The sequence below is a fragment of the Aquarana catesbeiana genome, linkage group LG05 (genome assembly GCF_042186555.1).
Source record: "Aquarana catesbeiana isolate 2022-GZ linkage group LG05, ASM4218655v1, whole genome shotgun sequence".
Taxonomy (NCBI): Eukaryota; Metazoa; Chordata; class Amphibia; order Anura; family Ranidae; genus Aquarana; species Aquarana catesbeiana.
In genome coordinates, this window is record NC_133328.1 from 4958066 (window position 1) to 4981693 (window position 23628).

The 23628-nt window shown below is 45.2% G+C and overlaps 1 protein-coding gene across 1 annotated transcript in view; it reads left to right on the forward strand.

The window, feature by feature from the left end:
• LOC141145745 (uncharacterized) overlaps positions 1 to 23628 on the forward strand; it is a 54525-nt gene that overhangs the window by 26135 nt on the left and 4762 nt on the right. The window contains exons 3-4 of the mRNA XM_073632627.1: positions 7502 to 7554; positions 12182 to 22876. Coding sequence (XP_073488728.1) covers positions 7502 to 7554; positions 12182 to 22876 — 10748 coding nt within the window. The remainder of the gene's footprint in view (positions 1 to 7501; positions 7555 to 12181; positions 22877 to 23628) is intronic.

Consider the following 23628-nt stretch of genomic DNA (forward strand, 5'->3'; position numbering starts at 1 on the left):
TGTGATTTAACTGTACTACTGTCTCAGTCTGATTTCACGGTTTCTGACAATCTCGCTGCGAATCCATCGCAGAGACCACTTTTATCCTAAAGAGGACGCCCCCCCCCGTTTCAGAAAATACTGGGGTTATGGAAGCTATCTGCTGCCATAGCCCCCCGGTATTCTATGTCAAAGTACCGATGTACAGCTATGGTGGTTTGCGGTGAGTGGTTAAAACAATCTGACATACAGAATTGCACATGACTGGTGAAAAAAATTCATATTGTACTGATACATGATGGTACATGAGGAAATACATGATGGATGTAAGTTGTAAGAACCCAGCTGTCTTGACATTCTAAAAACTCTACGCATTTCCAGGATCCTGTGCACTCATCAGGAGTATGATGTAGGCAATATCTATAAATGTAGGTAAGTAAACAAAAAAAATATAATATATAAATGGTAGGTAGTAAAATGTTTCCTACACAGGAAAAAATAAATGATCTTAAAGGGGCAAAAGATTTGATATGTACAAGTCAGCCAACAAAGTTGGCCCAGCTTATAAAAGGGGGGGGGGTGTCAGATACAGTGTTTGACCCAGGGCTGAGGCAGGAAAAACCCATCCAGGTCGGTGGAACATCCAAGGAGCAGGCCAGGTTGCCAAAGTGTGGTCCATAGGAAATATGGGATGTGGGGACACATCTAGCCCGCACTGATCTGAAAAAGTGTAAGGATATATGGGTAAGTGTATAAGTAATATATAAAGAGAAGTGTATTGGTGTCTACAAGATGTGTCCAATCTACCCAAGGAAACATAGTGTGAAAAGAAGAAAGGAAAAGTGGGGGGGGTGTACCTGCACTAGGCAATAGAAATGAAATGTGTTCAGGTCCTAAATGACTTCCATATATACAACACATGAGATACTAAAGAGCTGTAACCCCCATGGTAACCCTTACATACTGTATTTATACCAGGAAACAAGGGGTTCTTGGTTCACATTTATTGGAATACACGTTCAGGCTGGCTAACTGAATCGCCTTTATATAGAATATACCTTTAAATTAATGACACACCCTTAAGTGCAAAACATGTGTCCAACGTATCCAATAGAATTGTGATCCAGGGATATGAAAGCTCCTTCAAAATCCCTTGTGACTCCACCACCAATATGTTCTCTTGCCAACCAGTGACGTACCGGTACATCGCTGAACTTCAAGTGGTTATACCGGAATGGTATGCAGCTGGAGACATCGCCCCGCTAGCATTTTTTCAGAGTCGACGGTCGGCTCTCTTGTAAAAGCAATCCTAGTGGCCAACTAAAATAGTGAAACAAAATATAATCAGCGCAATATTCAAACTAAGCAGATAACTTAATCAGTGCAACACAATATTAAACCAATCCAGTGTCAATAGCCTACCTCTAGGCTTATCGTGATTGCTGCCAACACCTCTCCGAGTGTATTCACACGTGACTGTCAATTCAATACTAATAAAACAAGACTGGTGTAGCGCAACCAATATAAACAATGAAACAATAATAAAAGTCCAAACAATGTGAAAAATCCAACTCTAGGTGACAGTTCAAAGAATGTTAATTCATATTATCCAGTGACTTCAGTGACCACCACCTCTAGCTGGAATGCCGGCTCACCTCCAGATGATGACCCCACTACAGAGTCACACACGCCTGATATTTATTTCTCTCAGGAAGCCACGGGATAAATAAATCCTCCTACTGGTGTCCCTGGACAGCGTTGACCTAGAGCTGGTGCAAGGATTTTTCACACCCTAGGCGAAACCTAATTTATCCGCCCCCTCTCCATTGGCTCCACCCCTGACTCTACTCCCTTTGCCCTGCCCAGGTATACCCCAACTTTTTAATAAAGTGCCTGTGACAGACTCACCTGGGACAGAGGCTATTGGAGGGGACTGAATGCAAGCCACTTGCCAACAGATTATGGGCCCTGGATTTTAAGGGAACAATATTCTGCAAGGTGAATTAGAAATTCAGTCTGATCTGTACTAATCAGACTCAATCGTGTATATATGTATATATTGTATGTTGTCTCATTCTGTTGTGGACTGTTTGCTGTGGTCATTTGGGATGTGTGTCCCTGTAGAGGGAGGGGGGATTCCTCCAGCAGCCCCCCTGCTGATAAGACTGATTCATACTGTTGGGACACATCCTGTGAGGAGATGCTGGTGTCATCAACTCCAACTGTCTGTCTGTTGCCTGCTAGAATGTGTATTGTAAATAAGTCTAGTATGGGATCTAAGAGTCATTAGATCCCCATTGTTGTTTGTGTTAATTAACTCTGCTATTGTGTGAAGAAGAGTTCTGTGTTGACTTGGGATAATGTTGATTGTGTTTTCTGAGCTACAAGACGGCCAGTCTGGCCTAAAGGTCATGTCTGAGTCATCTAGGCTGTCTAAAGGGATTAGTTAATTAGCCCATGTTAATTAGGTTTCTGATCACAGGTGTATGTTCAGAGTAATATGAGCAGGAGGTATGCAACTCCTCTTTTACTGTATAAAAGAGCCTGTATTCCTTTCAATAAAAGAGATTCCTGGTTGAACTTACATACAGCCTGCCTGGTGTTTGTTCTGAGCTATCACAACTGGATTCGAATGGCACATAGCTGTAGTTCAATTCCAGGAGCATCAGTTGACCTAACCATCAGACGTTGCAATCTGATTCAATAGCCGCAGAGGAGTGTCGGGAGAGTGGAACCGAGCGAGCAGGGGCTCGTTACATTGGTTGGCAGCCGTGGGATTTGCTCTCCAGTTACTGGGACACTCCAAACCAGCCTGCAGGAGAGCCACGCTGAAAGACTTACTTGAGAGCCGGAGGGAGCGGTGGGATCGTGCTTCCTTGCCGTGAACCCATCCAAACCATCACCTGGATCCAAGGTCCAGATAGCAGGAGAGGAGAGGTACAGATACCAGCCACCATGGAAGAGGAATTCAGAAGGAGGTTGCGAGAGATGCAGATAAAGCACAGAGGACCAGTATCAGAGCAGGTCCTGCTGGGATGGTTTGATTCTATCCGCTTTGAACTCTGGAAGGAATCGCTAGCCCGTGAGCAGCGAAACCAGGGAAAAGTTCTCCCCTCCATCCATGTAAGGTACTGGTCGCAGTATGAAGTGCGAATGCTGTTTTGGGGGGAACAGCCGAACCAGGAGTGTACAGCCGAGTTAAGCAGGCTGATCCGGGCAGAAATGCGGTTGGACGAGAGTTACAGAGCCCTCCCGTGGTATGTAGCCCAAGTGTGCTGTGGACAGCAGATGACAGCCCCACGGAAGGCTTTGACTACGATGGCCTGGGATTGTTATACTGGAGGCTGTCCAGAGACCCTGACTTTGGGAGTGATCGGGAGTGGCGTTTAGAGGAAATAATGGAGCACAGAGAGCGAAGACTGAATGTCTCAGAAGTGCACTGGGCACAGGAAGATTTGGATTTTCTGGCCGTTCAGGAATGGGAGCTGGAGATCGCCTACAGACAGCTGCTAGACTCTGCTCAGCAGCAGGGTGGTGCTCCCTTTGCCTGGGACTATCAGGAAATACCAGTTGACAACTCTGAAATCCTGGCTAAAGAGTTGACAGTGTGGCAGAGTAACGGTGTGCTTTGCCAACCTGCCCCCACAGCTATGGAGGCGGAGGTCTTATGGCGGATGCAGCAAGTGCTGACTGACCTTGATGAACCTGTTTCTGCATTGGATGATCTTGGATGGAGGAATGTGCCTGTCCAGCAGAATGCCAGAGAATCGGCAGTGGAAAATCGGGAGATTGCTATCCCCAAAGCTGAAGTGCTGACAACAGGGCAGAGCTCTGCTAACCTCTGCCCATCACTGATAGCATCTTCTGGGTTCCACGGAGAGGAGATGGTGAACCTTTATCCCCAGACACCAGTTGCAGAGACAGGGGATTTGATAGACTTTTCTGCTGAGGAAGAACAACCTGGTGAGCCTCCAGCAGAAGAAGAGCTGTTATTAGGGCCAAACTTCACTGTGCTCTGCCCAGCACCAACAGCATTATCTGTGGAGGAACTTCCCCAGCTGAAGTGCTGGTCACCAGACAGAGGGTCCAAGACCTCTTCCCTACACCTGTAGCAGTTTCGGGGGCTCGGGGTGAGAAGGTGGCAATCACTTCCCAGCAGAAGATACAGGGGGAGAAGAGAGAGGTGTTCTTCGTCCCTCCCCAAACAGTTGGCCAGGGTGGAGTAAGCGGCCTTTCCTCCCCAGCAAAGATCCGTGTACCTGGGAGACAGTACCACAGACATGTCGTCCCAGCAGCCAGATGAGGGAATGGAACAGGAAGGAGCCGGCTCACCTCCCCAATGGCAGCTGCACAGTTTGAGAGTGGAGGAATCCAGCCTCCTGCCCCAACGGTTAGCCAGAGCAGAGGGTGTGAAGTCCCCAGCAGAAATGCTGGCAACAGGGCAGAGTGCTACCAACCTCTGCCCAGCACCGGCAACAACTGTGGAGATCCAGGGAGCCGGGGCAGTCGGCCCCTCTCTCCAGCGACAAGCTGATGTAGTAAAGCTGCTACTCCCAGCGGAATCACTGGCAACAGGGCAGAGCGCCACTGGCCTCTGCCTAGCACCTACAGTGTCTCTACAGTTTCAGAAAGCTGGGGCGATTGGCCCCTCTGTCCAGCAACAGGCCAAGCCATGGAATGGTAAACACCACCCAGCTGAAGCGCTGACAGCCAGACAGAGAGTAAATGACCTCTGCCCCACACCTACTGAGATCAACTATTCCTTGCAGCCAAGAAAGGAGATCATGCGGGAAGACTATGTGAGTTCACTCTGCCTGACTAACGCATGTCCAGACCAGGTGGAGGTCTGGGACCTTGTTAGTCAACCTTTGATGGGGGAGAAATGTGACAGACTCACCCGGGACAGAGGCTATTGGAGGGGACTGAACGCAAGCCCCTTGCCAACAGATTATGGGCCCTGGATTTTAAGGGAACAATACTCTGCAAGGTGAATTAGAAATCCAGTCTGACCTGTACTAATCAGACTCAATCGTGTATATATGTATACATTGTATGTTGTCTCATTCTGTTGTGGACTCTTTGCTAGGGTCATTTGGGATGTGTGTCCCTGTAGAGTGAGGGGGGATTCCTCCAGCAGCCCCCCTGCTGATAAGACTGATTCATACTGTTGGGACACATCCTGTGAGGAGATGCTGGTGTCATCAACTCCAACTGTCTGTCTGTTGCCTGCTAGAATGTGTATTGTAAATAAGTCTAGTATGGGATCTAAGAGTCATTAGATCCCCATTGTTGTTTGTGTTAATTAACTCTGCTATTGTGTGAAGAAGAGTTCTGTGTTGACTTGGGATAATGTTGATTGTGTTTTCTGAGCTACAAGACGGCCAGTCTGGCCTAAAGGTCATGACTGAGTCATCTAGGCTGTCTAAAGGGATTAGTTAATTAGCCCATGTTAATTAGGTTTCTGGTCACAGGTGAATGTTCAGAGTAATATGAGCAGGAGGTATGCACCTCCTCTTTTACTGTATAAAAGAGCCTGTATTCCTTTCAATAAAAGAGCTTCCTGGTTGAACTTACATACAGCCTGCCTGGTGTTTGTTCTGAGCTATCACAACTGGATTAGAACGGCACATAGCTGTAGTTCAATTCCTGGAGCATCAGATGACCGAACCATCAGACGTTGCAATCTGATTCAATAGCCGCAGAGGAGTGTCAGGAGAGTGGAACAGAACGAGCAGGGGCTCGTTACAGTGCCCATCAAATGCAGCCCACCAGCGCCCATCAGTACAGCCTCACCAGCGCCCCCCAATGCAGTCTACCAGCGCCCCTCAATGCAGCCTCACCAGCGCCCATCTAATGCAACCTCACCAGCGCCCCTCAATGCAGCCTCACCCGCGCCCATCAAATGCAGCCTCACCAGCGCCCCTCAATGCAGCCTCACCCGCGCCCATCAAATGCAGCCTCACCAGCGCCCATCAATGAATGCTTGCTTCCATTAATTCTGGAGTCGGGACACAGACACAGTCCTCCGGTGCCACTGCGCCTCTGACACTGTGTGCAAATGGAATAGCGGCTGCCTGCTGATGCTGAGACTTAATTGCTGGGTGCAGAGAGAAGAGAGTAGGAACACCAGTGACCGGGCGCCCTAGGCGGCTACCTAGTTTGCCTAGTGGTAGCACCAGCCCTGAGTTGACCTCCTCTTCGGATCTCAGTCAATCATGTGTGACCATAAAATGACAAAGGCAAACCATAGTGCTCTCTGCTACAAATATTTATTCAAATTAAAAATACTTACATAGGTATGTGAAAAACATGCATATCATCAACTCTCCATGTTGATATAAAACTGTAAATACGTCCTGAATGGCGGCACCTCACACCTGTATGTATTACGCTCTCCGATGAGCTTCTTCAGAGAGCACTATGGTTTGCCTTTGTCATTTTATGGTCACACACAATTGACTGAGATCCCAGGAGGAGGTCAACACTGTCCAGTTACAGCAGGAGGAGGATTTCTTTTTCCCGTGGCTTCCTGAGAGACATAAATATCAGGCGTGTGTGACTCTTGAATGGGGTCATCATCTGGAGGTGAGCCGGCATTCCAGCTAGAGGGGGTGGTCACTGAAGTCACTGGATAACAGGGGCGGGCTGGGCCGGGGGCAGGGTGGAAATTTCCCCCCAGGCTGCCACAATTTACAGGCAAAACGGCCGGCGGCCGCCAGCTAATTTTTTTTTTTCTCTGAGGAAGTTGGGCCAGGGGCACGGCCGCACGCTGTGACATTGAGTGCAGACTGAACTCCCTGCACTGCTAGTTCCAGTGCTGTCTGCACTGCAGAGTACCGCTGCTGGAGGGAGGCAGGGAGGGAGGGAGGGAGTGGGCGGGGGGGGATGGGGAAGTAGGTGAAAACAGCCTGCCTAGGTGTCTTCTCATCTCCCGTGTGACTCCTCCTTCCCCCCGCCGCTGCTTTTATCCAGAAGGTAGAAGACAAAACATCCAAGCAGAGAGTTGTCCAACTTTTCAAGTTAAATCGCCTGTGATTGGTTGCTAGGGGCGGTCCTAGCAACCAATTATCTGTCTGTTAAATTGAAAGTTGGAAAACTCCTGTCCTCTGATCCGCATCCTCTGTCTTCTACCTGCAGGTAAGAGAGGGGGCAGTGACATGTTGGACTGTGTTGCAAGGAAAGAAGTTGGCTGTGGAGGAGACTGGGATACAAGGGGGGGGGGGGGCTGTATGGAGGAGACTGGGATACAAGGGGGGGCTGTGTGGAGGAGACTGGGATACAAGGGGGGGGGCTGTGTGGAGAAGACTGGGATACAAGGAGGGGGGGCTGTGCAGGGGACTGAGGTGCAAAGAAAGGGGGATGCAAGGAAGGGGGGCTGAGGACATTGATGTAAAGGGGGAAGGTCTGTGATGTAAGGAGGGGAGCTGTGATGTAAATTGGGGGACTTAAATGGATAGAGGTATATGATGTAAAGATGGCACTGTATTGTAAAGGGGTGCTGTATTGCACTATTTTTCTTCAGGCCAGGTCCAGAGACGCAGGTGGAGACCAAGGCTGAAGAAATAGGTGGAATTAGTAGGAGGAATAGTATTCCATCATTGGTATCGGTGGAGGATATAGTGCCCCATTGTTGGTGTCAGTGGAAGGAATTGTGCCCTAAGGGCCGCCTAAAGGCTAGCAAAGGGCCACATCTGGCCCTTGGGCTGCAGTTAGGAGACAAGCCAAGGCTAACGCTGCGCTAACACAAAGAGGTATGGAAGTTCAGCTGCCAGCATCTAAAGTCAGAATACAGACTCCACAGATGATAGTAAAATAAAAAATGCAGCGCTTGAACAGTAGCATAAAATAACAGAAAATCAGGCAGTGATAGAACTAATAAAAGTCCAATATCACAAGTCCATATATTGAAGAATGGATATACTGTAGTAGCCAACATCTGTGCTCTGTGCAGATAAAAGGGCTATAAGTGAAGATACGGTGATATTCCTCCACACCAGAGAGAATCTCGTTCCACAAACAGTGAGAGTAAGTAAGCCTGCTTACCAGTTATCTGTGACCACAGATAAAAGTGGTCTCACCAAGCGTAGGGAAATGGTTTTCCCCAGAAACCTCATAGGCTCTCTTCAATTCTCACCAATCACTCGATACTCCTCTGCTGCCAGAGGAGGAATATTACCTTATCTTCACCTATAGCCCTTTTATCTGCACGGAGCACGGATGTTGGCTACTATACCCATTCTTCAATATATGGACTGGGGATATTGGACTTTTATTAGTTCTATCATTGCTTGATATTCTTTTATTTTATGCTACTGTTCTAGCACTGCATTTTTTTAAATTTAACTGTAGTTTGGAGACCCCTGGCCTAGGGTGTCAAAAATCCTTACACCAGCCCTGATTTTGGGAGTTGTTGTCCACGCACGCTCCCGGTTGGTGGAGAACTGAGAGCAGGGAAACGCAGCCAGGAAACTACAACTCCCAGATCTTGGAGGGAGGCAGCAGGGCGCGCCAGGGAGTCAGCACCCACATGACTGGCTCGGGCTGCATGTTTAGTTGACCCCAGGACAGGAGCATCACATCCCCAGGACTGGAAAAGGCCATGCAAGGACCTGCTGAACTAGCGCGGGCAGCTGCCATCATGTGGTGAGAGACCCTGACACCCGCAGCTAAACCCCACATCCCATTTCCCCCCCATACACCCTATTTACCCTGCCCCAGGCCAGTGCCCACCCAGTAACCTCAAAATAGCCATTAACACTGTGGGTCCTGCTGGGAGCTGTTGATCATGCTGGGTGCTGGCCATGGCCAGCAGGATCAACAGGCCATGGTAAGCTCTCAGCAGGATCCACAGACCAGCGACCAGCAGGACCTACAGGTCCGCGAGCAGCTCCCAGCATGACCCACAGTGCCTGCTGGCCGCTGGCCTTTGGGTCCTGCTGGCCGCTGGCCTTTGGGTCCTGCTGGCCTGTGGGTCCTGCTGGCCGCTGGCCTGTGGGTCCTGCTGGCCGCTGGCCTGTGGGTCCTGCTGACCATGGCCTGTGGATCCTGCTGGCCTGTTGGGCCTGCAGGTCACTAGCCTAGGGTGAAAAGACATCTCTGGTTCCTGGGGACAGTCCCCGGACTGAGGACACTGTGCCTGGACCGAGTCTGTCCCCGGTTTTGTCCCCAATTTGCAAGACCAATCCGGGATGGGTGCACTGCAAGCTGAGACAGTGGGAGGGCACCCAGGACCCACCCTACCAAGGGTCTCGCTGGGCCCAGCGCCACCAGATCACACAGCGAGGATCTCCCACTTACCTGGCGGCCGCTGTCATACGAAGTCCCTCCTCCTGGGCTGGCTCCTGTGATAGACAGGACACTGGTGACGTCTATCATAGCAGCCGGTCCAGGAGACAGGACTTCGTATGGCAGTGGCTGGGCCGGGTAAGCAGGAGATCTCCGCTCTGTGTAATCCCGTTGACTCTTCTCTCTAATCCCCATGCACTGAACAGACTGCATTGATGGGCACTGGCGAGGCTGCATTGATGGGCACTGGCGAGGCTGCATTGATGGGCACTGGTGAGGCTGCATTGATGGGCACTGGTGAGGCTGCATTAATGGGCACTGGTGATGGTGAGCTGATTCAGTGGTTCAATGGGCCACATGACTGGACTTGCCCCCCAGGCCTAAGGCTGCCAGCCCTCCCCTGCTGGATAATATGAATGAACAGTCTATGAACTGTCACCTAGAGTTGCACTACAGTGGATGTTTCACATTGTTTGGACTTTTATTATTGTTTTATTGTTACATTGTTTATATTGGTTGCGCTACACCAGTTTTGGTTTATTACTAGTGGTGGATAACTAGACACTGTATTGCTTTTACAAGCAGAAGGAGAGAACGTCCTCCCCTCCTTCCTTCCCCCTACTTCCGCGACTTTATCGGGATCTCCTGTCCTACCGGCTGAGCATAGAGCTCAGACAAAGGCTGGCTCAGCTTTGATCAGCTCTCTGATATAGTAACTTGGAAGAGATCACCTTACGTGACTTTACCCGGTTTACCCGGATGTAAACGCCGCCATTTTTAAAAATGAAAAGCATTTGATCACACCGATCTTGGTTTTAAGGGCACTGGTCACACGCCTATTGCTGTCACGAAGGATGTTTAAATTCTTTGTGACAACAATAAAAGGAATTAAAAAAAACAAAAAAGTAAAGCGAGTGTAAAGAAGTGTAAAGATAAATAAATAATTAAAGAAAACATTTCAAAGTGCCCCCCCCCCCCCGTGCTGGCACTCAAAAGTGAACACATGCGTCAGTCCTGCACGCACGCAAACAGCGATCGTCCCACACATGTGAGGTATCAGCGCAAACGTCACTTCATGGGCCCTCTATACATCTAAAGTGGTAACCCGTAAAGTCTTTTAAAGCATCACCTATACTTAGTAAAATGTATGTTGTTTGGTTGCCGCCACGCACAATTTTAAAGCGTTACATGTTTAGTATATATTTACTCGGCGTAACATCATCTTTTCTATGTTATCGAAAAATTGGGTTATGTATTGTGGGTTTTTTTTCGCATTAAAATTCAAAAAAGTGTATTCTTTCCCCCAAAAATTGCATTTGAAAAACCGCTGCGCAAATACCGTGTGACATAAAAAATTGTAAAACCCACCAATTTATTCTCTAGGGCCTCTGCTTTAAAAAAAAAAAAGTATACTGTTTCAGGGTTCTAATAAAATTTCTAGCAAAAAGTGCCAGAAAAGGCCCGGGGGGGGGGGGGAGTGAAGTGGATAAAAAATGACAGCCTCTTACAGGATGAACAGAACTCAAAGCTTCAGAGGTCATTTCACACACAATGTAAATGCCTTGGGATGATTGGGAACAATGCAGCACAGCAGTAGAGAGCAAAGAGAATTAATCTGCAGTCAGTACCTCTGCTCAGCATGTGTCAGGATTACACCAAAGAAAACAAATAACAAGCTCCAATGGTGTAAAACCGTTTTAACATTTTATTGTTAACAAAGAGAGGCACTCACATTGAGCAACAGAGTATATAAGCAAAACAAACAACCTAACGACCTCTCAATCTAGCAGCACAGGCTCCACCCCAACGTGTTTCGTCCCAGAAGACGTTCTCAAGGGGCTGGCTACACTACTTAAATTATGCTCACTGTGCTGCAACCCTTTTGTGTTTTGTTTATTTTGGTGGTTTTTTTGAGGGGGACACATCTGGTTGCATGCATAAAGTAGCAAGAGAAAAACTCACCCAAGCTCTACCGCTATGTAGTATAGTTGGTGTGTAGAGTAGTCGGTGCTCTGGCTAATTAAGCTCACAAAAGATCCATAGAAAGTACAGGCTGGCAACCCGACAGCTTCTCCATAGAAAATATTTATTTAAGCATTACAGCAGTAACATCATCCAAAAAACTGACGCGTTTCGGCCTTAGGCCTTCATCAAAAGCATTTTCATCAGGCCTTGCTTTTGATGAAGGCCTAAGGCCAAAACGCGTCAGAATTTATGGATGATGTTACTGCTGTAATGCTTGAATAAATATTTTCTTTGGAGAAGCTGTCGAGTTGCCAGCCTGTACTTTCTATGGTTGCGTGCATAGATAAATATTTTTGCCTGTTGGTGCTGTCCAACATCTTATATACACTGTATTTCTGTTGTGTATTTATAGTCCTGATGAAGGGGACATATATGATATTCAAAAACACATTGGCTTCATTCCTAATTTTCCTAATTCATATTGGAAAAAATATATACCCAGACAATTAATTCCTCGTATGGGGCTGTAATCTCTGATCCATTCATACAATTTGTTTTGTCGCAGATGATTAACAGCTTTCATAAGACCAGAAAACATTTAGGACCTGCAGGTCATTTTCAGGCATTCAGGCTTTATTATTTACCACTCCACCACCTACATAGCCTCCAGTCACAGGGGTGAGGATGACTCCTGGATGTACAGCAGTTCTACTGACCAATCATCATTGAACAATTCCCTGAGGAGGACGTTCAGGTCCCATCATGAGCAGTTGCCATTCATTTAGAGCAACTTGAAAGATTTGCAGAATTTTTCTTTTAAAAAGGTCACCTTACAGTATTTCTGTGACATCTGTCAGTATAATCTAGAATGATAAGTGGTTAATTCCTGATAGTCACGTGATATGTAAAATACAAAATCAATGTAATCATTTTTTTTATCCAATTTCTTCAGAAGGAAATGAGGCCATACAAATAACTATAATAACAGTCACTGAGTCCTCAACTGCACCCACAACTGAGTCCACGAATTCAGCTACAACTGAATCCACAACTATCTCCAAAACCGATTCTGTAAATTTCACCACAACTGAGTCTTCAATATTAACTACAAATGTAACCTCAACTGAGTCTGAAAGTTCCACCACTTCTGAGTCCTCAACTTTACTCACAAGTTCAAATACAACTGAGTACATGACTTTAACCACAACTGAGTCCGCAGCTATCCCTTCAACTGAGTCTTCAACTTTAACCACAACTGAGTCTACAACTATTACTGTTACGTGGTCCACAGCTTTACCCACAACTTTAACCTCTACTGAGGCCACAACTTTAAAAGCTTCTGAGTCCACAGCTTCAACCAATACTGAGCCTGCAACTTTAACCTCTACTGAGTCCACAGCTTTAACAGCTACTGAGTCTGCAACTTTATCTGCTACGGAATCCACAGCTTTACCCATAACTGAGTCTGAGTCCACAACTTTAACTTCTGAGTCTGCAACAATAACAGCTCCTGAGTCCACGGCTTTAACCACTACTGGCTCCACAACATTAACGGCTACTGAGTCCACAGCATCACCCACAACTGAATCCGCAACTTTAACTGCTACTGAGTCCACAGCTTCAGCCACTACTGAGTCCACAGCTTTACCCACGAATGAGTCTTCAACTTTAACTGCTATTGAGTCCACAGCTTTAACTACTACCGAGTCCGCAACTTTAACCAATACTGAGTCCACAGCTTTAACCACAAATGAGTCTTCAACTTTAACTGTTACTGAATCCACAGCTTTAACCACAGCTGAATCTGCAACTTTAACTACTACTGAGTCCATAAATTTAATTTCTACTAAGTCCACAGCTTTACCCACTACTGAGTCTGCAACTTTAACAGCTACTGAGTCCACAACTTTAACCACTACTGAGTCCAAAACTTTACCCACAAATGATTCTTCAACTTTACCGACTACTGAGTCCACAACTTTACCAGGCACTGGGCCTGCAATCGTAACTGAGTCCACAGCATCACCCATGAATGATTCTGCAACTTTAACCACTACTGAGTCCACAGCTTTACCTGTAACTGAGTCCACCACAACTTTAAGTGCTACTGAGTCTGCAACTTTATCCGCTACTGAGTCCACAGCTTCAGCCACTACTGAGTCCACAGCTTTAACCACTACTGAGACTTTGACTTTAATTTCTACTGAGTCCACAGCTTTAACCACTACTAAGTCTGCAACTTTCCCCACCACTGCATCCACTGCTTTATCCACAAATGATTCCTCAACTTTACCCACTACTGAGTCCACTACTTTAACGACCACTGGTTCTGCAATTGTAATGGCTACTGAGTCCACAGCATCACCCACAACTGATTCTGCAACTACAACAGCTACTGAATCACCTACTTTAACCACTACTGAGTCCACAGCTTTATCTTTTACTGAGTCCACCACAACTTTAAGTGCTACTGAGTCTGCAACTTTAAAAGTTACAGAGTTTGCGACTTTAACTGCTACTACTGAGGCCACAGCTTTACTCACAACTGGTTCTGAAACTTTAACCGTTACTGCATCCACAGCTTTATCCACAAATGATTTTTCAACTTTATCCACTACTGAGTCCACGACTTTAACAGATATTGAATCCACTACTTTAACTGCTACTGAGCACACAGGTTTAACCAATACTGGGTCCGTAACTTTACCCAATACTGAGTTTACAACTTTACCCACAAGTAAATCTGCAACTTTAACAACTGCTGAGTCCGCAACTTTAACCAACACTGAGACCACAGCTTTACCCATGAATGAGTCTTCAACTTTAACCGATATTAAGTCCACAGCTTTAACCACGACTGAGTCTGCAACTTTAAGAGCTACTGAGTCCATAACTTTAACCACTACTGAGTCCACAGCTTTAACCACTACTGAGTCTGCAACTTTAACCACTTCTGCATCCACAGCTTTAACCACTACTGAGTCCACAGCTTTAACCACTACTGAGTCCACAACTTTAACCGCTACTGATTCCACAACTTTAACCGCTACTGATTCCACAACTTTAACCGCTACTGATTACACAACTTTACCCACTACTGAGTCCACAAGTTTACCCACTACTGAGTCCACAGCTTTAACCGCTACTGAGTCTGCAGCTTTAACCACTACTGAGTCCACAGCTTTACCCACAAATGATTCTTCAACTTTACCGACTACTGAGTCCTCAACTTTACCAGGCACTGGGCCTACAATTGTAACAGATTCCAAAGCATCACCCACGACTGATTCTGCAACTTTAACCACTAATGAGTCCACAGCTTTACCTGTTACTGAGTCCACCACAACTTTAAGTGCTACTGAGTCTGCAACTTTAACCGCTACTGAGTCCACAACTTCAGCCACTACTGAGTCCACAGCTTTAACCACTACTGAGTCTTTGACTTTAACTGCTACTGAATCCAAAACTTTACCCACTACTGAGTCCACAACTTTAATGGCCACTGGTTCTGCAAATGTAATGGCTACTGAGTCTACAGCATCACCCACAACTGATTCTGCAACTTCAACAGCTACTGAATCAACTACTTTAACCACTACTGAGTCCACAGCTTTATCTTTTACTGAGTCCACCACAACTTTAACTGCTACTGAGTCTGCAACTTTAAAAGTTACAGAGTTTGCAACTTTAACTGCTACTACTGAGTCCACAGCTTTACTCACAAGTGGGTCTGTAACTTTACCCAATATTGCGTCCACAGCTTTACCCACTACTGAGTCCACAACTTTAACCGTTACTGCATCCACAGCTTTATCCACAAATGATTTTTCAACTTTATCCACTACTGAGTCCACAACTTTAACAGATATTGAATCCACTACTTTAACTGCTACTGAGTACAGAGGTTTAACCACAACTGGGTCCACAGCTTTACCTGTTACTGAGTCCACCACAACATTAAGTGCTACTGAGTCTGCAACTTTAAAAGCTACCGAGTCCACAGCTTCAGCCACTACTGATTCCACAGGTTTAACCACAACTGGGTCCGTAACTTTACCCAATACTGAGTCTACAACTTTACCCACAAGTAAATCTGTAACTTTAACTACTGCTGAGTCCACAACTTTAAACAACACTGACACCACAGCTTTACCCATGAATGAGTCTTCAACTTTAACCGATATTAAGTCCGCAGCTTTAACCACGACTGAGTCTGCAACTTTAAGAGCTACTGAGTCCATAACTTTAACCACTACTGAGTCCACAGCTTTAACCACTACTGAGTCTGCAACTTTAACCACTACTGCATCCACAGCTTTAACCACTACTGAGTCCACAGCTTTAACCACTACTGATTCCACAACTTTAACCGCTACTGATTCCACAACTTTAACCGCTACTGATTCCACAACTTTACCCACTACTGAGTCCACAAGTTTACCCACTACTGAGTCCACAGCTTTAACCGCTACTGAGTCTGCAGCTTTAACCACTACTGAGTCCACAGCTTTACCCACAAATGATTCTTCAACTTTACCGACTACTGAGTCCACAGCTTTAACCACTACTGAGTCTTTGACTTTAACTGCTACTGAATCCAAAACTTTACCCACTACTGAGTCCACAACTTTAATGGCCACTGGTTCTGCAATTGTAATGGCTACTGAGTCTACAGCATCACCCACAACTGATTCTGCAACTTCAACAGCTACTGAATCAACTACTTTAACCACTACTGAGTCCACAGCTTTATCTTTTACTGAGTCCACCACAACTTTAACTGCTACTGAGTCTGCAACTTTAAAAGTTACAGAGTTTGCAACTTTAACTGCTACTACTGAGTCCACAGCTTTACTCACAAGTGGGTCTGTAACTTTACCCAATATTGCGTCCACAGCTTTACCCACTACTGAGTCCACAACTTTAACCGTTACTGCATCCACAGCTTTATCCACAAATGATTTTTCAACTTTATCCACTACTGAGTCCACAACTTTAACAGATATTGAATCCACTACTTTAACTGCTACTGAGTACAGAGGTTTAACCACAACTGGGTCCACAGCTTTACCTGTTACTGAGTCCACCACAACATTAAGTGCTACTGAGTCTGCAACTTTAAAAGCTACCGAGTCCACAGCTTCAGCCACTACTGATTCCACAGGTTTAACCACAACTGGGTCCGTAACTTTACCCAATACTGAGTCTACAACTTTACCCACAAGTAAATCTGTAACTTTAACTACTGCTGAGTTCACAACTTTAACCAATACTGAGTCCACAGCTTCAGCCACTACTGATTCCACAGGTTTAACCACAACTGGGTCCGTAACTTTACCCAATACTGATTCCACAACTTTACCCACAAATAAATCTGCTACTTCAACTACTGCTGAGTCCACAACTTTAACCAATACTGAGTCCACAGCTTTACCCACAAAAGAGTCTTTAACTTTGACCGCTATTAAGTCCACAGCTTTAACAACGACTGAGTCTGCAACTTTAAGAGCTACTGAGTCCATAAATTTAACCACTACTGAGTCCACAACTTTAACTACTAATGAGTCTGCAACTTTAACCGCTACTGAGTCCACAACTTTACCCACTACTACGTCCATAGCTTTAACCACTACTGAGTCCACAGCTTTAACCGCTACTGAGTCTGCAACTTTAACCACTACTGAGTCCACAGCTTTAACCACTACTGAGTCCACAGCTTTAACCGCTACTGAGTCTGCAACTTTAACCGCTACTGAGTCTGCAACTTTAATCACTACTGAGTCCACAACTTTAACCGCTACTGAGTCTGCAACTTTAATCGCTACTGAGGCCACAGCTTTACCTGCTACTGAGTCTGCAACTTTAACCGCTACTGAGTCCACAGCTTTAACAACTACTGAGTTTACAACTTTACGCTCTACTGAGTCTGTAACTTTAACCACTACTGGGTCCACAGCTTTACCCTCTACTGAGTCCGACGCTTTAACTACTACTGAGTCTGCAACTTTAACCGCTACTGAGTCCACAGCTTTACCCGCTACTGAGTCTACAACTTTAACCGCTACCGAGTCTACAAGTTTAACCACCACTGAGTCCACAGCTTTAACCACTACTGAGTTCACAAATTTACCCTCTACTGAGTCCGCAGCTTTAACCGCTACTGGGTCTGCAACTTTATCCACCACTGCATCCACAGCTTTACCTACAAATGATTCTTCAATTTTACCCACTACTGAGTCCACAACTTTAATGGCCACTGGGTCTGCATCTGTAACAGCTCATGAGTCTACAGCATCACCCACATCTGATTTTGCAACTTTAACAGCAACTGAATCCACTACTTTAACCACTACTGAGTCCACAGGTTTACCTGTTACTGAGTTCACCACAACTTTAAGTGCTACTGAGTCTGCAAATTTAAAAGTTACAGAGTTTGCGACTTTAACTGCTACTACTGAGTCCACAGCTTTACTCACTACTGAATCTTCAACTTTAACCACTGCTGCATTCACAGCTTTACCGACAAATGATTCTTCAACTTTACCCACTACTGAGTCCACTACTTTAACGCACACTGGATCTGCAACTGCAACTGCTACTGAGTCCACAGCATCAACCAAATCTGATTCTGCAACTTTAACTGCTACTGAGTTAACAACTTTACCTCTTACTGAGTCCACCACAACTTTAGTTGCTACTGAGTCTGCAACTTTAAAAGCTACTGAGTTTGCAACTTTAACCTCTACAGCTTTACCCACAACTCAGTCTGAATTGTTATCCACTATGGAGTCCACAACTGTAACTGCTACTGGGTCCACAGTTTTATCCACAGTTCAGTCCACAGATCCAACTACTACCGAGTCTGCCAATTTGTCCACAACTCGGTCAGAAAGTTTACCCACTACGGAGCCCACAACTGTAACTGGTACTGAGACCACAACTTCAACCACTACTGAGTCTTCAACTTTAACTGTGACTGAGCCTGAAATTTTAAGCTCTACTGAGTCTGCAACTTTAAACTCTACCAAGTTCGAAACTTTAACCTCTACTGAGTCCACAGCTTTAACCAGAACTCAGTCTGAAATGTTAACCACTACAGAGTCAACAACTGTAACTGGTACTGAGTCTACACCTTTATCCACAACTGAGGCTACACCTTTATCCACAACTGAGGCTGCAACTTTAACAGCTACTGAGTCTACAGCTTCACCCATAAAGGAGTCTTCAACTATAGCCATAACTCGGTCAGAAGCTTTAACCACTATGGAGTTTACAAATGTAACTGCTACTGAGTCCACATCTTTACCCACAACTGATTCTGCAACTTTAACAGCTACTGAGTCCACAGCTTTAACAAAAACTGAGTTCTCAACTTTAACCACCTCTACATCTTTATTTGTTACTGATTCTACAGCTTTACCAACCAAGGAATCTTCAACTTTAACAGCTACTGAATCCGCCGCTTACACCACTACTGAGTCTACAACTCTAACCACAAGTGAATCTGCAACTTTAACTGCTACTGGGTCCACAGCTTTACCCACAGCTCAGTCTGAAACTTTAACCACTATGGAGTCCACAACTGTAGCTGCTACTGAGTCCACAGCTTTATCCACAGTTGAGTCCACAGCTTCAACTACTACCGAGTCTGCAACTTTAACTGTGACTGAGCGTGCAATTTTAAGCTCCACTGAATCTGCAACTTTAAAGGCTACCGAGTTTGCAACTTTAACCTCTACTGAGTCCACAGCTTTAACCAGAACTCAGTCTGAAAATGTAACCACTACAGAGTCAACCACTGTAACTGGCACTGAGTCTACACCTTTATCCACAACTGAGTCTACACCTTTATCCACAACTGAGTCTACACCTTTATCCACAACTGAGTCTACACCTTTATCCACAACTGAGTCTACACCTTTATCCACAACTGAGGCTGCAACTTTAACAGTTTCAGTTTTACCCACAAATGAGTCTACTACTTTAGCCATAACTCGGTCAGAAACTTTAACCACTATGGAGTTCACAAATGTAACTGCTACTGAGTCCACAGCTTTACCAACAACTGAGTCCACAGCTTTATCCATAACTGAGTCTGCAACTTTAACAGCTACTGAGTCCACAGCTAATACTGAGTCCACAACTTTAACCACAAATGAGTCTGCAACTTTAACCACAACTGAGTCCACAACTTTAACTGATCCTGAGTCCACCGCTTTAACCTTTACTGTGTCCACAACTTTAGCCACAACTGAGTCTGCCACTTTAACAGCTACTGAGTCCACACCTTTACCCACTACTGAGTCTGCAAATTTAACCACAACTAAGTCCACAGCATCAACTGCTACTGAGTCCACAGCTTTAATCACAACTCAGTCTGAAACTTTAACCTCTACCAACTCTGTAACTTTACCCACACATGAGTCATTAACTTTAACTGCTACAGAGTCCAGAACATTAACAGCTACTGAGTCCACAGCTTTAAATGCTACTGAGTCTGCAAATTTAACCTCTACTGAGTCCACAGCTTTACCCACCATGCTGTCTGAAACTTTAACCACTTTGGAGTTCATAACTGTAACTGCTACTTCATCCACAGTTTCAACTGCTACTGGGTCCACAACTTTACCCAATACTGAGTCTGCAACTTTAAAAGCTACCGACTCCACAACTTTAACCTCTAATGAGTCCACACCTTTATCCACAGCTGAGTCTGCAACTGTAACAGCTATGGATTCCACAGCTTTAACCACAACTGAGTCTGCAACTTCAAAAGTTACTGTGTCCACAGCTTTAGCTACTTCTGAGTCCACGAGTAGTTTAACAGCTACTGAGACCACAGCTTCTTCCACCGATTTAACTACAAATGAGTCTACAACTTCAACTGAGACTGAGTCTGGAACTTTAAAAGCTACCGAGTCCTCAACTTTAACCTCTACTGAGTCCACAGCTTTAACCACAACTCAGTCTGAAAATGTAACCACTATGGACTCCACAATTATAACTGCAACTGAGTCTACATCTTTATCCACAACTGAGTCCACAGCTTCTTCTGCTATTGAGTCCTCAGCTTTACCCACAAATGAGTCTTCAGCTTTAACAGCTACTGAGTCCACAGCCTTAAGCACATCTGAATCTACAACTTTAACCTCTACTGGGTCTACAGCTTTACCCACAACTGAGTTTGCAAGTTTAACTGCTTCCAAGTCCACAGCTTTACCCACAACTGAGTCTGCAAGTATAACAGCTACTGAGTCTGAAACTTTAACCACAACTGAGCCCACAGCTTTAACAGCTAGTGACTCCACAGCTTTACCCACAACTGAGTCTGAAAATATAACCACAACTGAGTCCACAACTTTGCCCACAACTGAGTCTGCAACTTTATCCACTACTGAGTCCACAACTTTACCGACCACTGGGTCTGCAATTGTAACTGCTACTGAGTCCACAACTTTAGCCACAACTGAGTCTGCCACTTTAACAGCTACTGAGTCCATAGCTAGTACCACAACTCAGTCTGACATCGTAACCACTATGGAGTCAACAACTGTAACTGGTACTGAGTCTACACCTTTATCCACAACTGAGTCTACAACTTTATTAGCTACTGAGTCTACAACAAAAACTGAGTTCTCAACTTTAATCGCTACTACATCTTTATTTGTTACTGATTCTACAGCTTTACCCACCAATGAATCTTCAACTTTAACAACCACTGAGTCCACAGCTTCAGCTAATACTGAGTCCACAACTTTAACCACAAATGAATCTGCAACTTTAACCACAACTGAGTCCACAACTTTAACTGATGCTGAGTCCACAGCTTTAACCGTTACTGTGTCCACAACTTTAGCCACCACTGAGTCTGCCACTTTAACAGCTTCTGAGTCCACAGCTTTACTCACTACTGAGTCCACAACTTTAACAGTTACAGAGTTTGCAGCTTCAACCTCAACTGGGTCTGCAAGTTCACACACAACCGGGCCTGCAACTTTCACCACAAATGAGTTCTCAAGTAACCCCACAGGGTCTGCAACTGTACTTCCAACTGAGCCTGCAAATTTGACCACAAAAGAGTCTGTGAGTTTAACCACAACTGAGTTCAAAACTGCCGCTCACACTGAGCTTGCAAGTTCAATCACAACTGAGACCATACCTTTAACCTCAACTGTCCCCTCAACATTAACTATAAGTGACTCTTTAACTTTCCACACAACCGAGTCCATAACTTTGCCCAAAACTGAGTTCGCAACATTACCCACTACTGGGTCTCCAACTTCGATTACAACCAAATCCACAAGTTTAGCCGCTACTGAGTCCACAGCTTTAACAACAACTGAGTCTGCAACTTTAACTGCTACTAAGTCCTCAACTGAGTCCACGACTTTACCCACAACTTTGGCCATTACCGAATCCTCAACTTTACTCACAACTAAATCAACAAGTTCAACTACAATTGAGCCTGTAGCTATCGAAACAACTTTTATCACAACTGAGTCTGCAACTTTAACCACAACTATCCCCACAGCTGAGTCTTCTACCTTACTCACAACTAAGTTCACAACTTTACCTACAACTGGGTCTGTAATTTTGACAACAACTTTTAGCACAACTGAGATTGCAAATTTAACAATACCTGAGTTTGCAACTATAACCCCAACTAAGTCTGCAACTTTACCCACAACTGAGTCCGCAACATTATCTACTACTCTAACAACAGAAATGACAACATCATCTACTACTCCAAAGCACGAGACCCTGGCGTCTACTACACCAGTGCCTCAGTCCACAACATCATCTACTATTCATGTAGATAGTACTACAATACAAACTACAGATCCAGTGGCTAAATCTTCAACAGCCTCTACCATTCCAGTAGCTGATAGAACAACTACCACTTCGGTAGTTGAGACCACTTCAACTAGTACCCCAGTAGCAAAGACTACAATACCTACTGCAACTGCTCAAGTTACTACAAGCACAACACCATCCAACACTCCTTTAGCCGAATCTACAATGTCCTACTCTTCTCCTATTTTCAATACTACAAGACCAAATACTACTCCAGTAGCTGAGATTAAAACACCATCTACCACTGTAGACACTAAGACCACAAACCTATCTACTATACCAATAGGCGAGATAATTAACTCATCTACTAGTCCCGTAGCCAAAAGCACAGCATCACCTACCACTCCTCTAGCTGAGACTGCAACACCATCTACTATTCCTATAGGCAATACTATATCACCATCCACTAGTACATTAGCCAACACTACTACATCATCTACAACTCCAACAGCCAAGACCGAAATGTCATCTACTACTTCAACAGCCCTAACAACACCACCATCTGAAAGGACCACAGAGCCATCTAGTAGTACCATGACCATAATACCATCTGCCACTAAAACAACAACAGCAACAGCTAAGGTGACAGAATCCTCAAATATTTCAACAGCAAAGACTTGGACCACAATACCTTCAACATCTCAGTCTCCAGTGCAAACAACAAGATCTGCCACCATAAAGACCACTACTCATCCTGCATCGTCTGTCTGGTCCACGTCAGCTTATCCAAAAAATAACACTACTAGCATCAGCAGCACACCACGCTCCATTGTTCCAACCGGAAGTCCAGCAGGTAACAGTAATACTTCACCGAAACACCCGCATGACCCATACACAAAAGTGATTTACACCTTGTACTGTGTGGTTCACTGGAATGCATCATAATGTTCCTAAATTGGTATATTAATTATTATTATAAGTATACAGAAAATAAACAACGGCCGTGATTCATAAAGCTTCAGTAATATTTAAAGTGTCAGTAAATCCCACCATTTTTTTTTTTTTTTTGCCATTTGCTCCTAAATTAATTGGTTTTACTGTGTGCTTACAATTTCTTTCATTACTATCATCATAGATAGTAACTACCCAGCTGATTCTGTCATTTCCATCCACAGTGGAACCTTGGATTACGAGCATAATCCGTTCCAGGAGAATGCTTGTAATCCAAAGCACTCGCATATCAAAGCGAGTTTTCCCATAGAAGTCAATGGAAACTAAGGTAATTCGTTCCACATTGACTTCTATTGCATCCAATACCGCATGTGGCCAGAGGTAGGGGGGGCGCCGGAGAGCCTCAGAAATACTCGGGGACAGCTCGGAAAGCCTCGGAAACACTCGGGAACGAAGTATTTCTGAGTGTTTCCGAGTCATTCCGAGTATTTTCGAACGGCTCCGAACGGCTCTGAACTGTTCCAAGTCTCCCCGGCGCCCCCGCACCTCTGGCCAAATGCGGTACTGCACCGCCCATTAGCTTGAATTCTGCTCGTTTCGCGAGACAAGTCAGAATAAAAAAAAAAAGTTGCTCGTCTTTCAAAACGCTCGTTA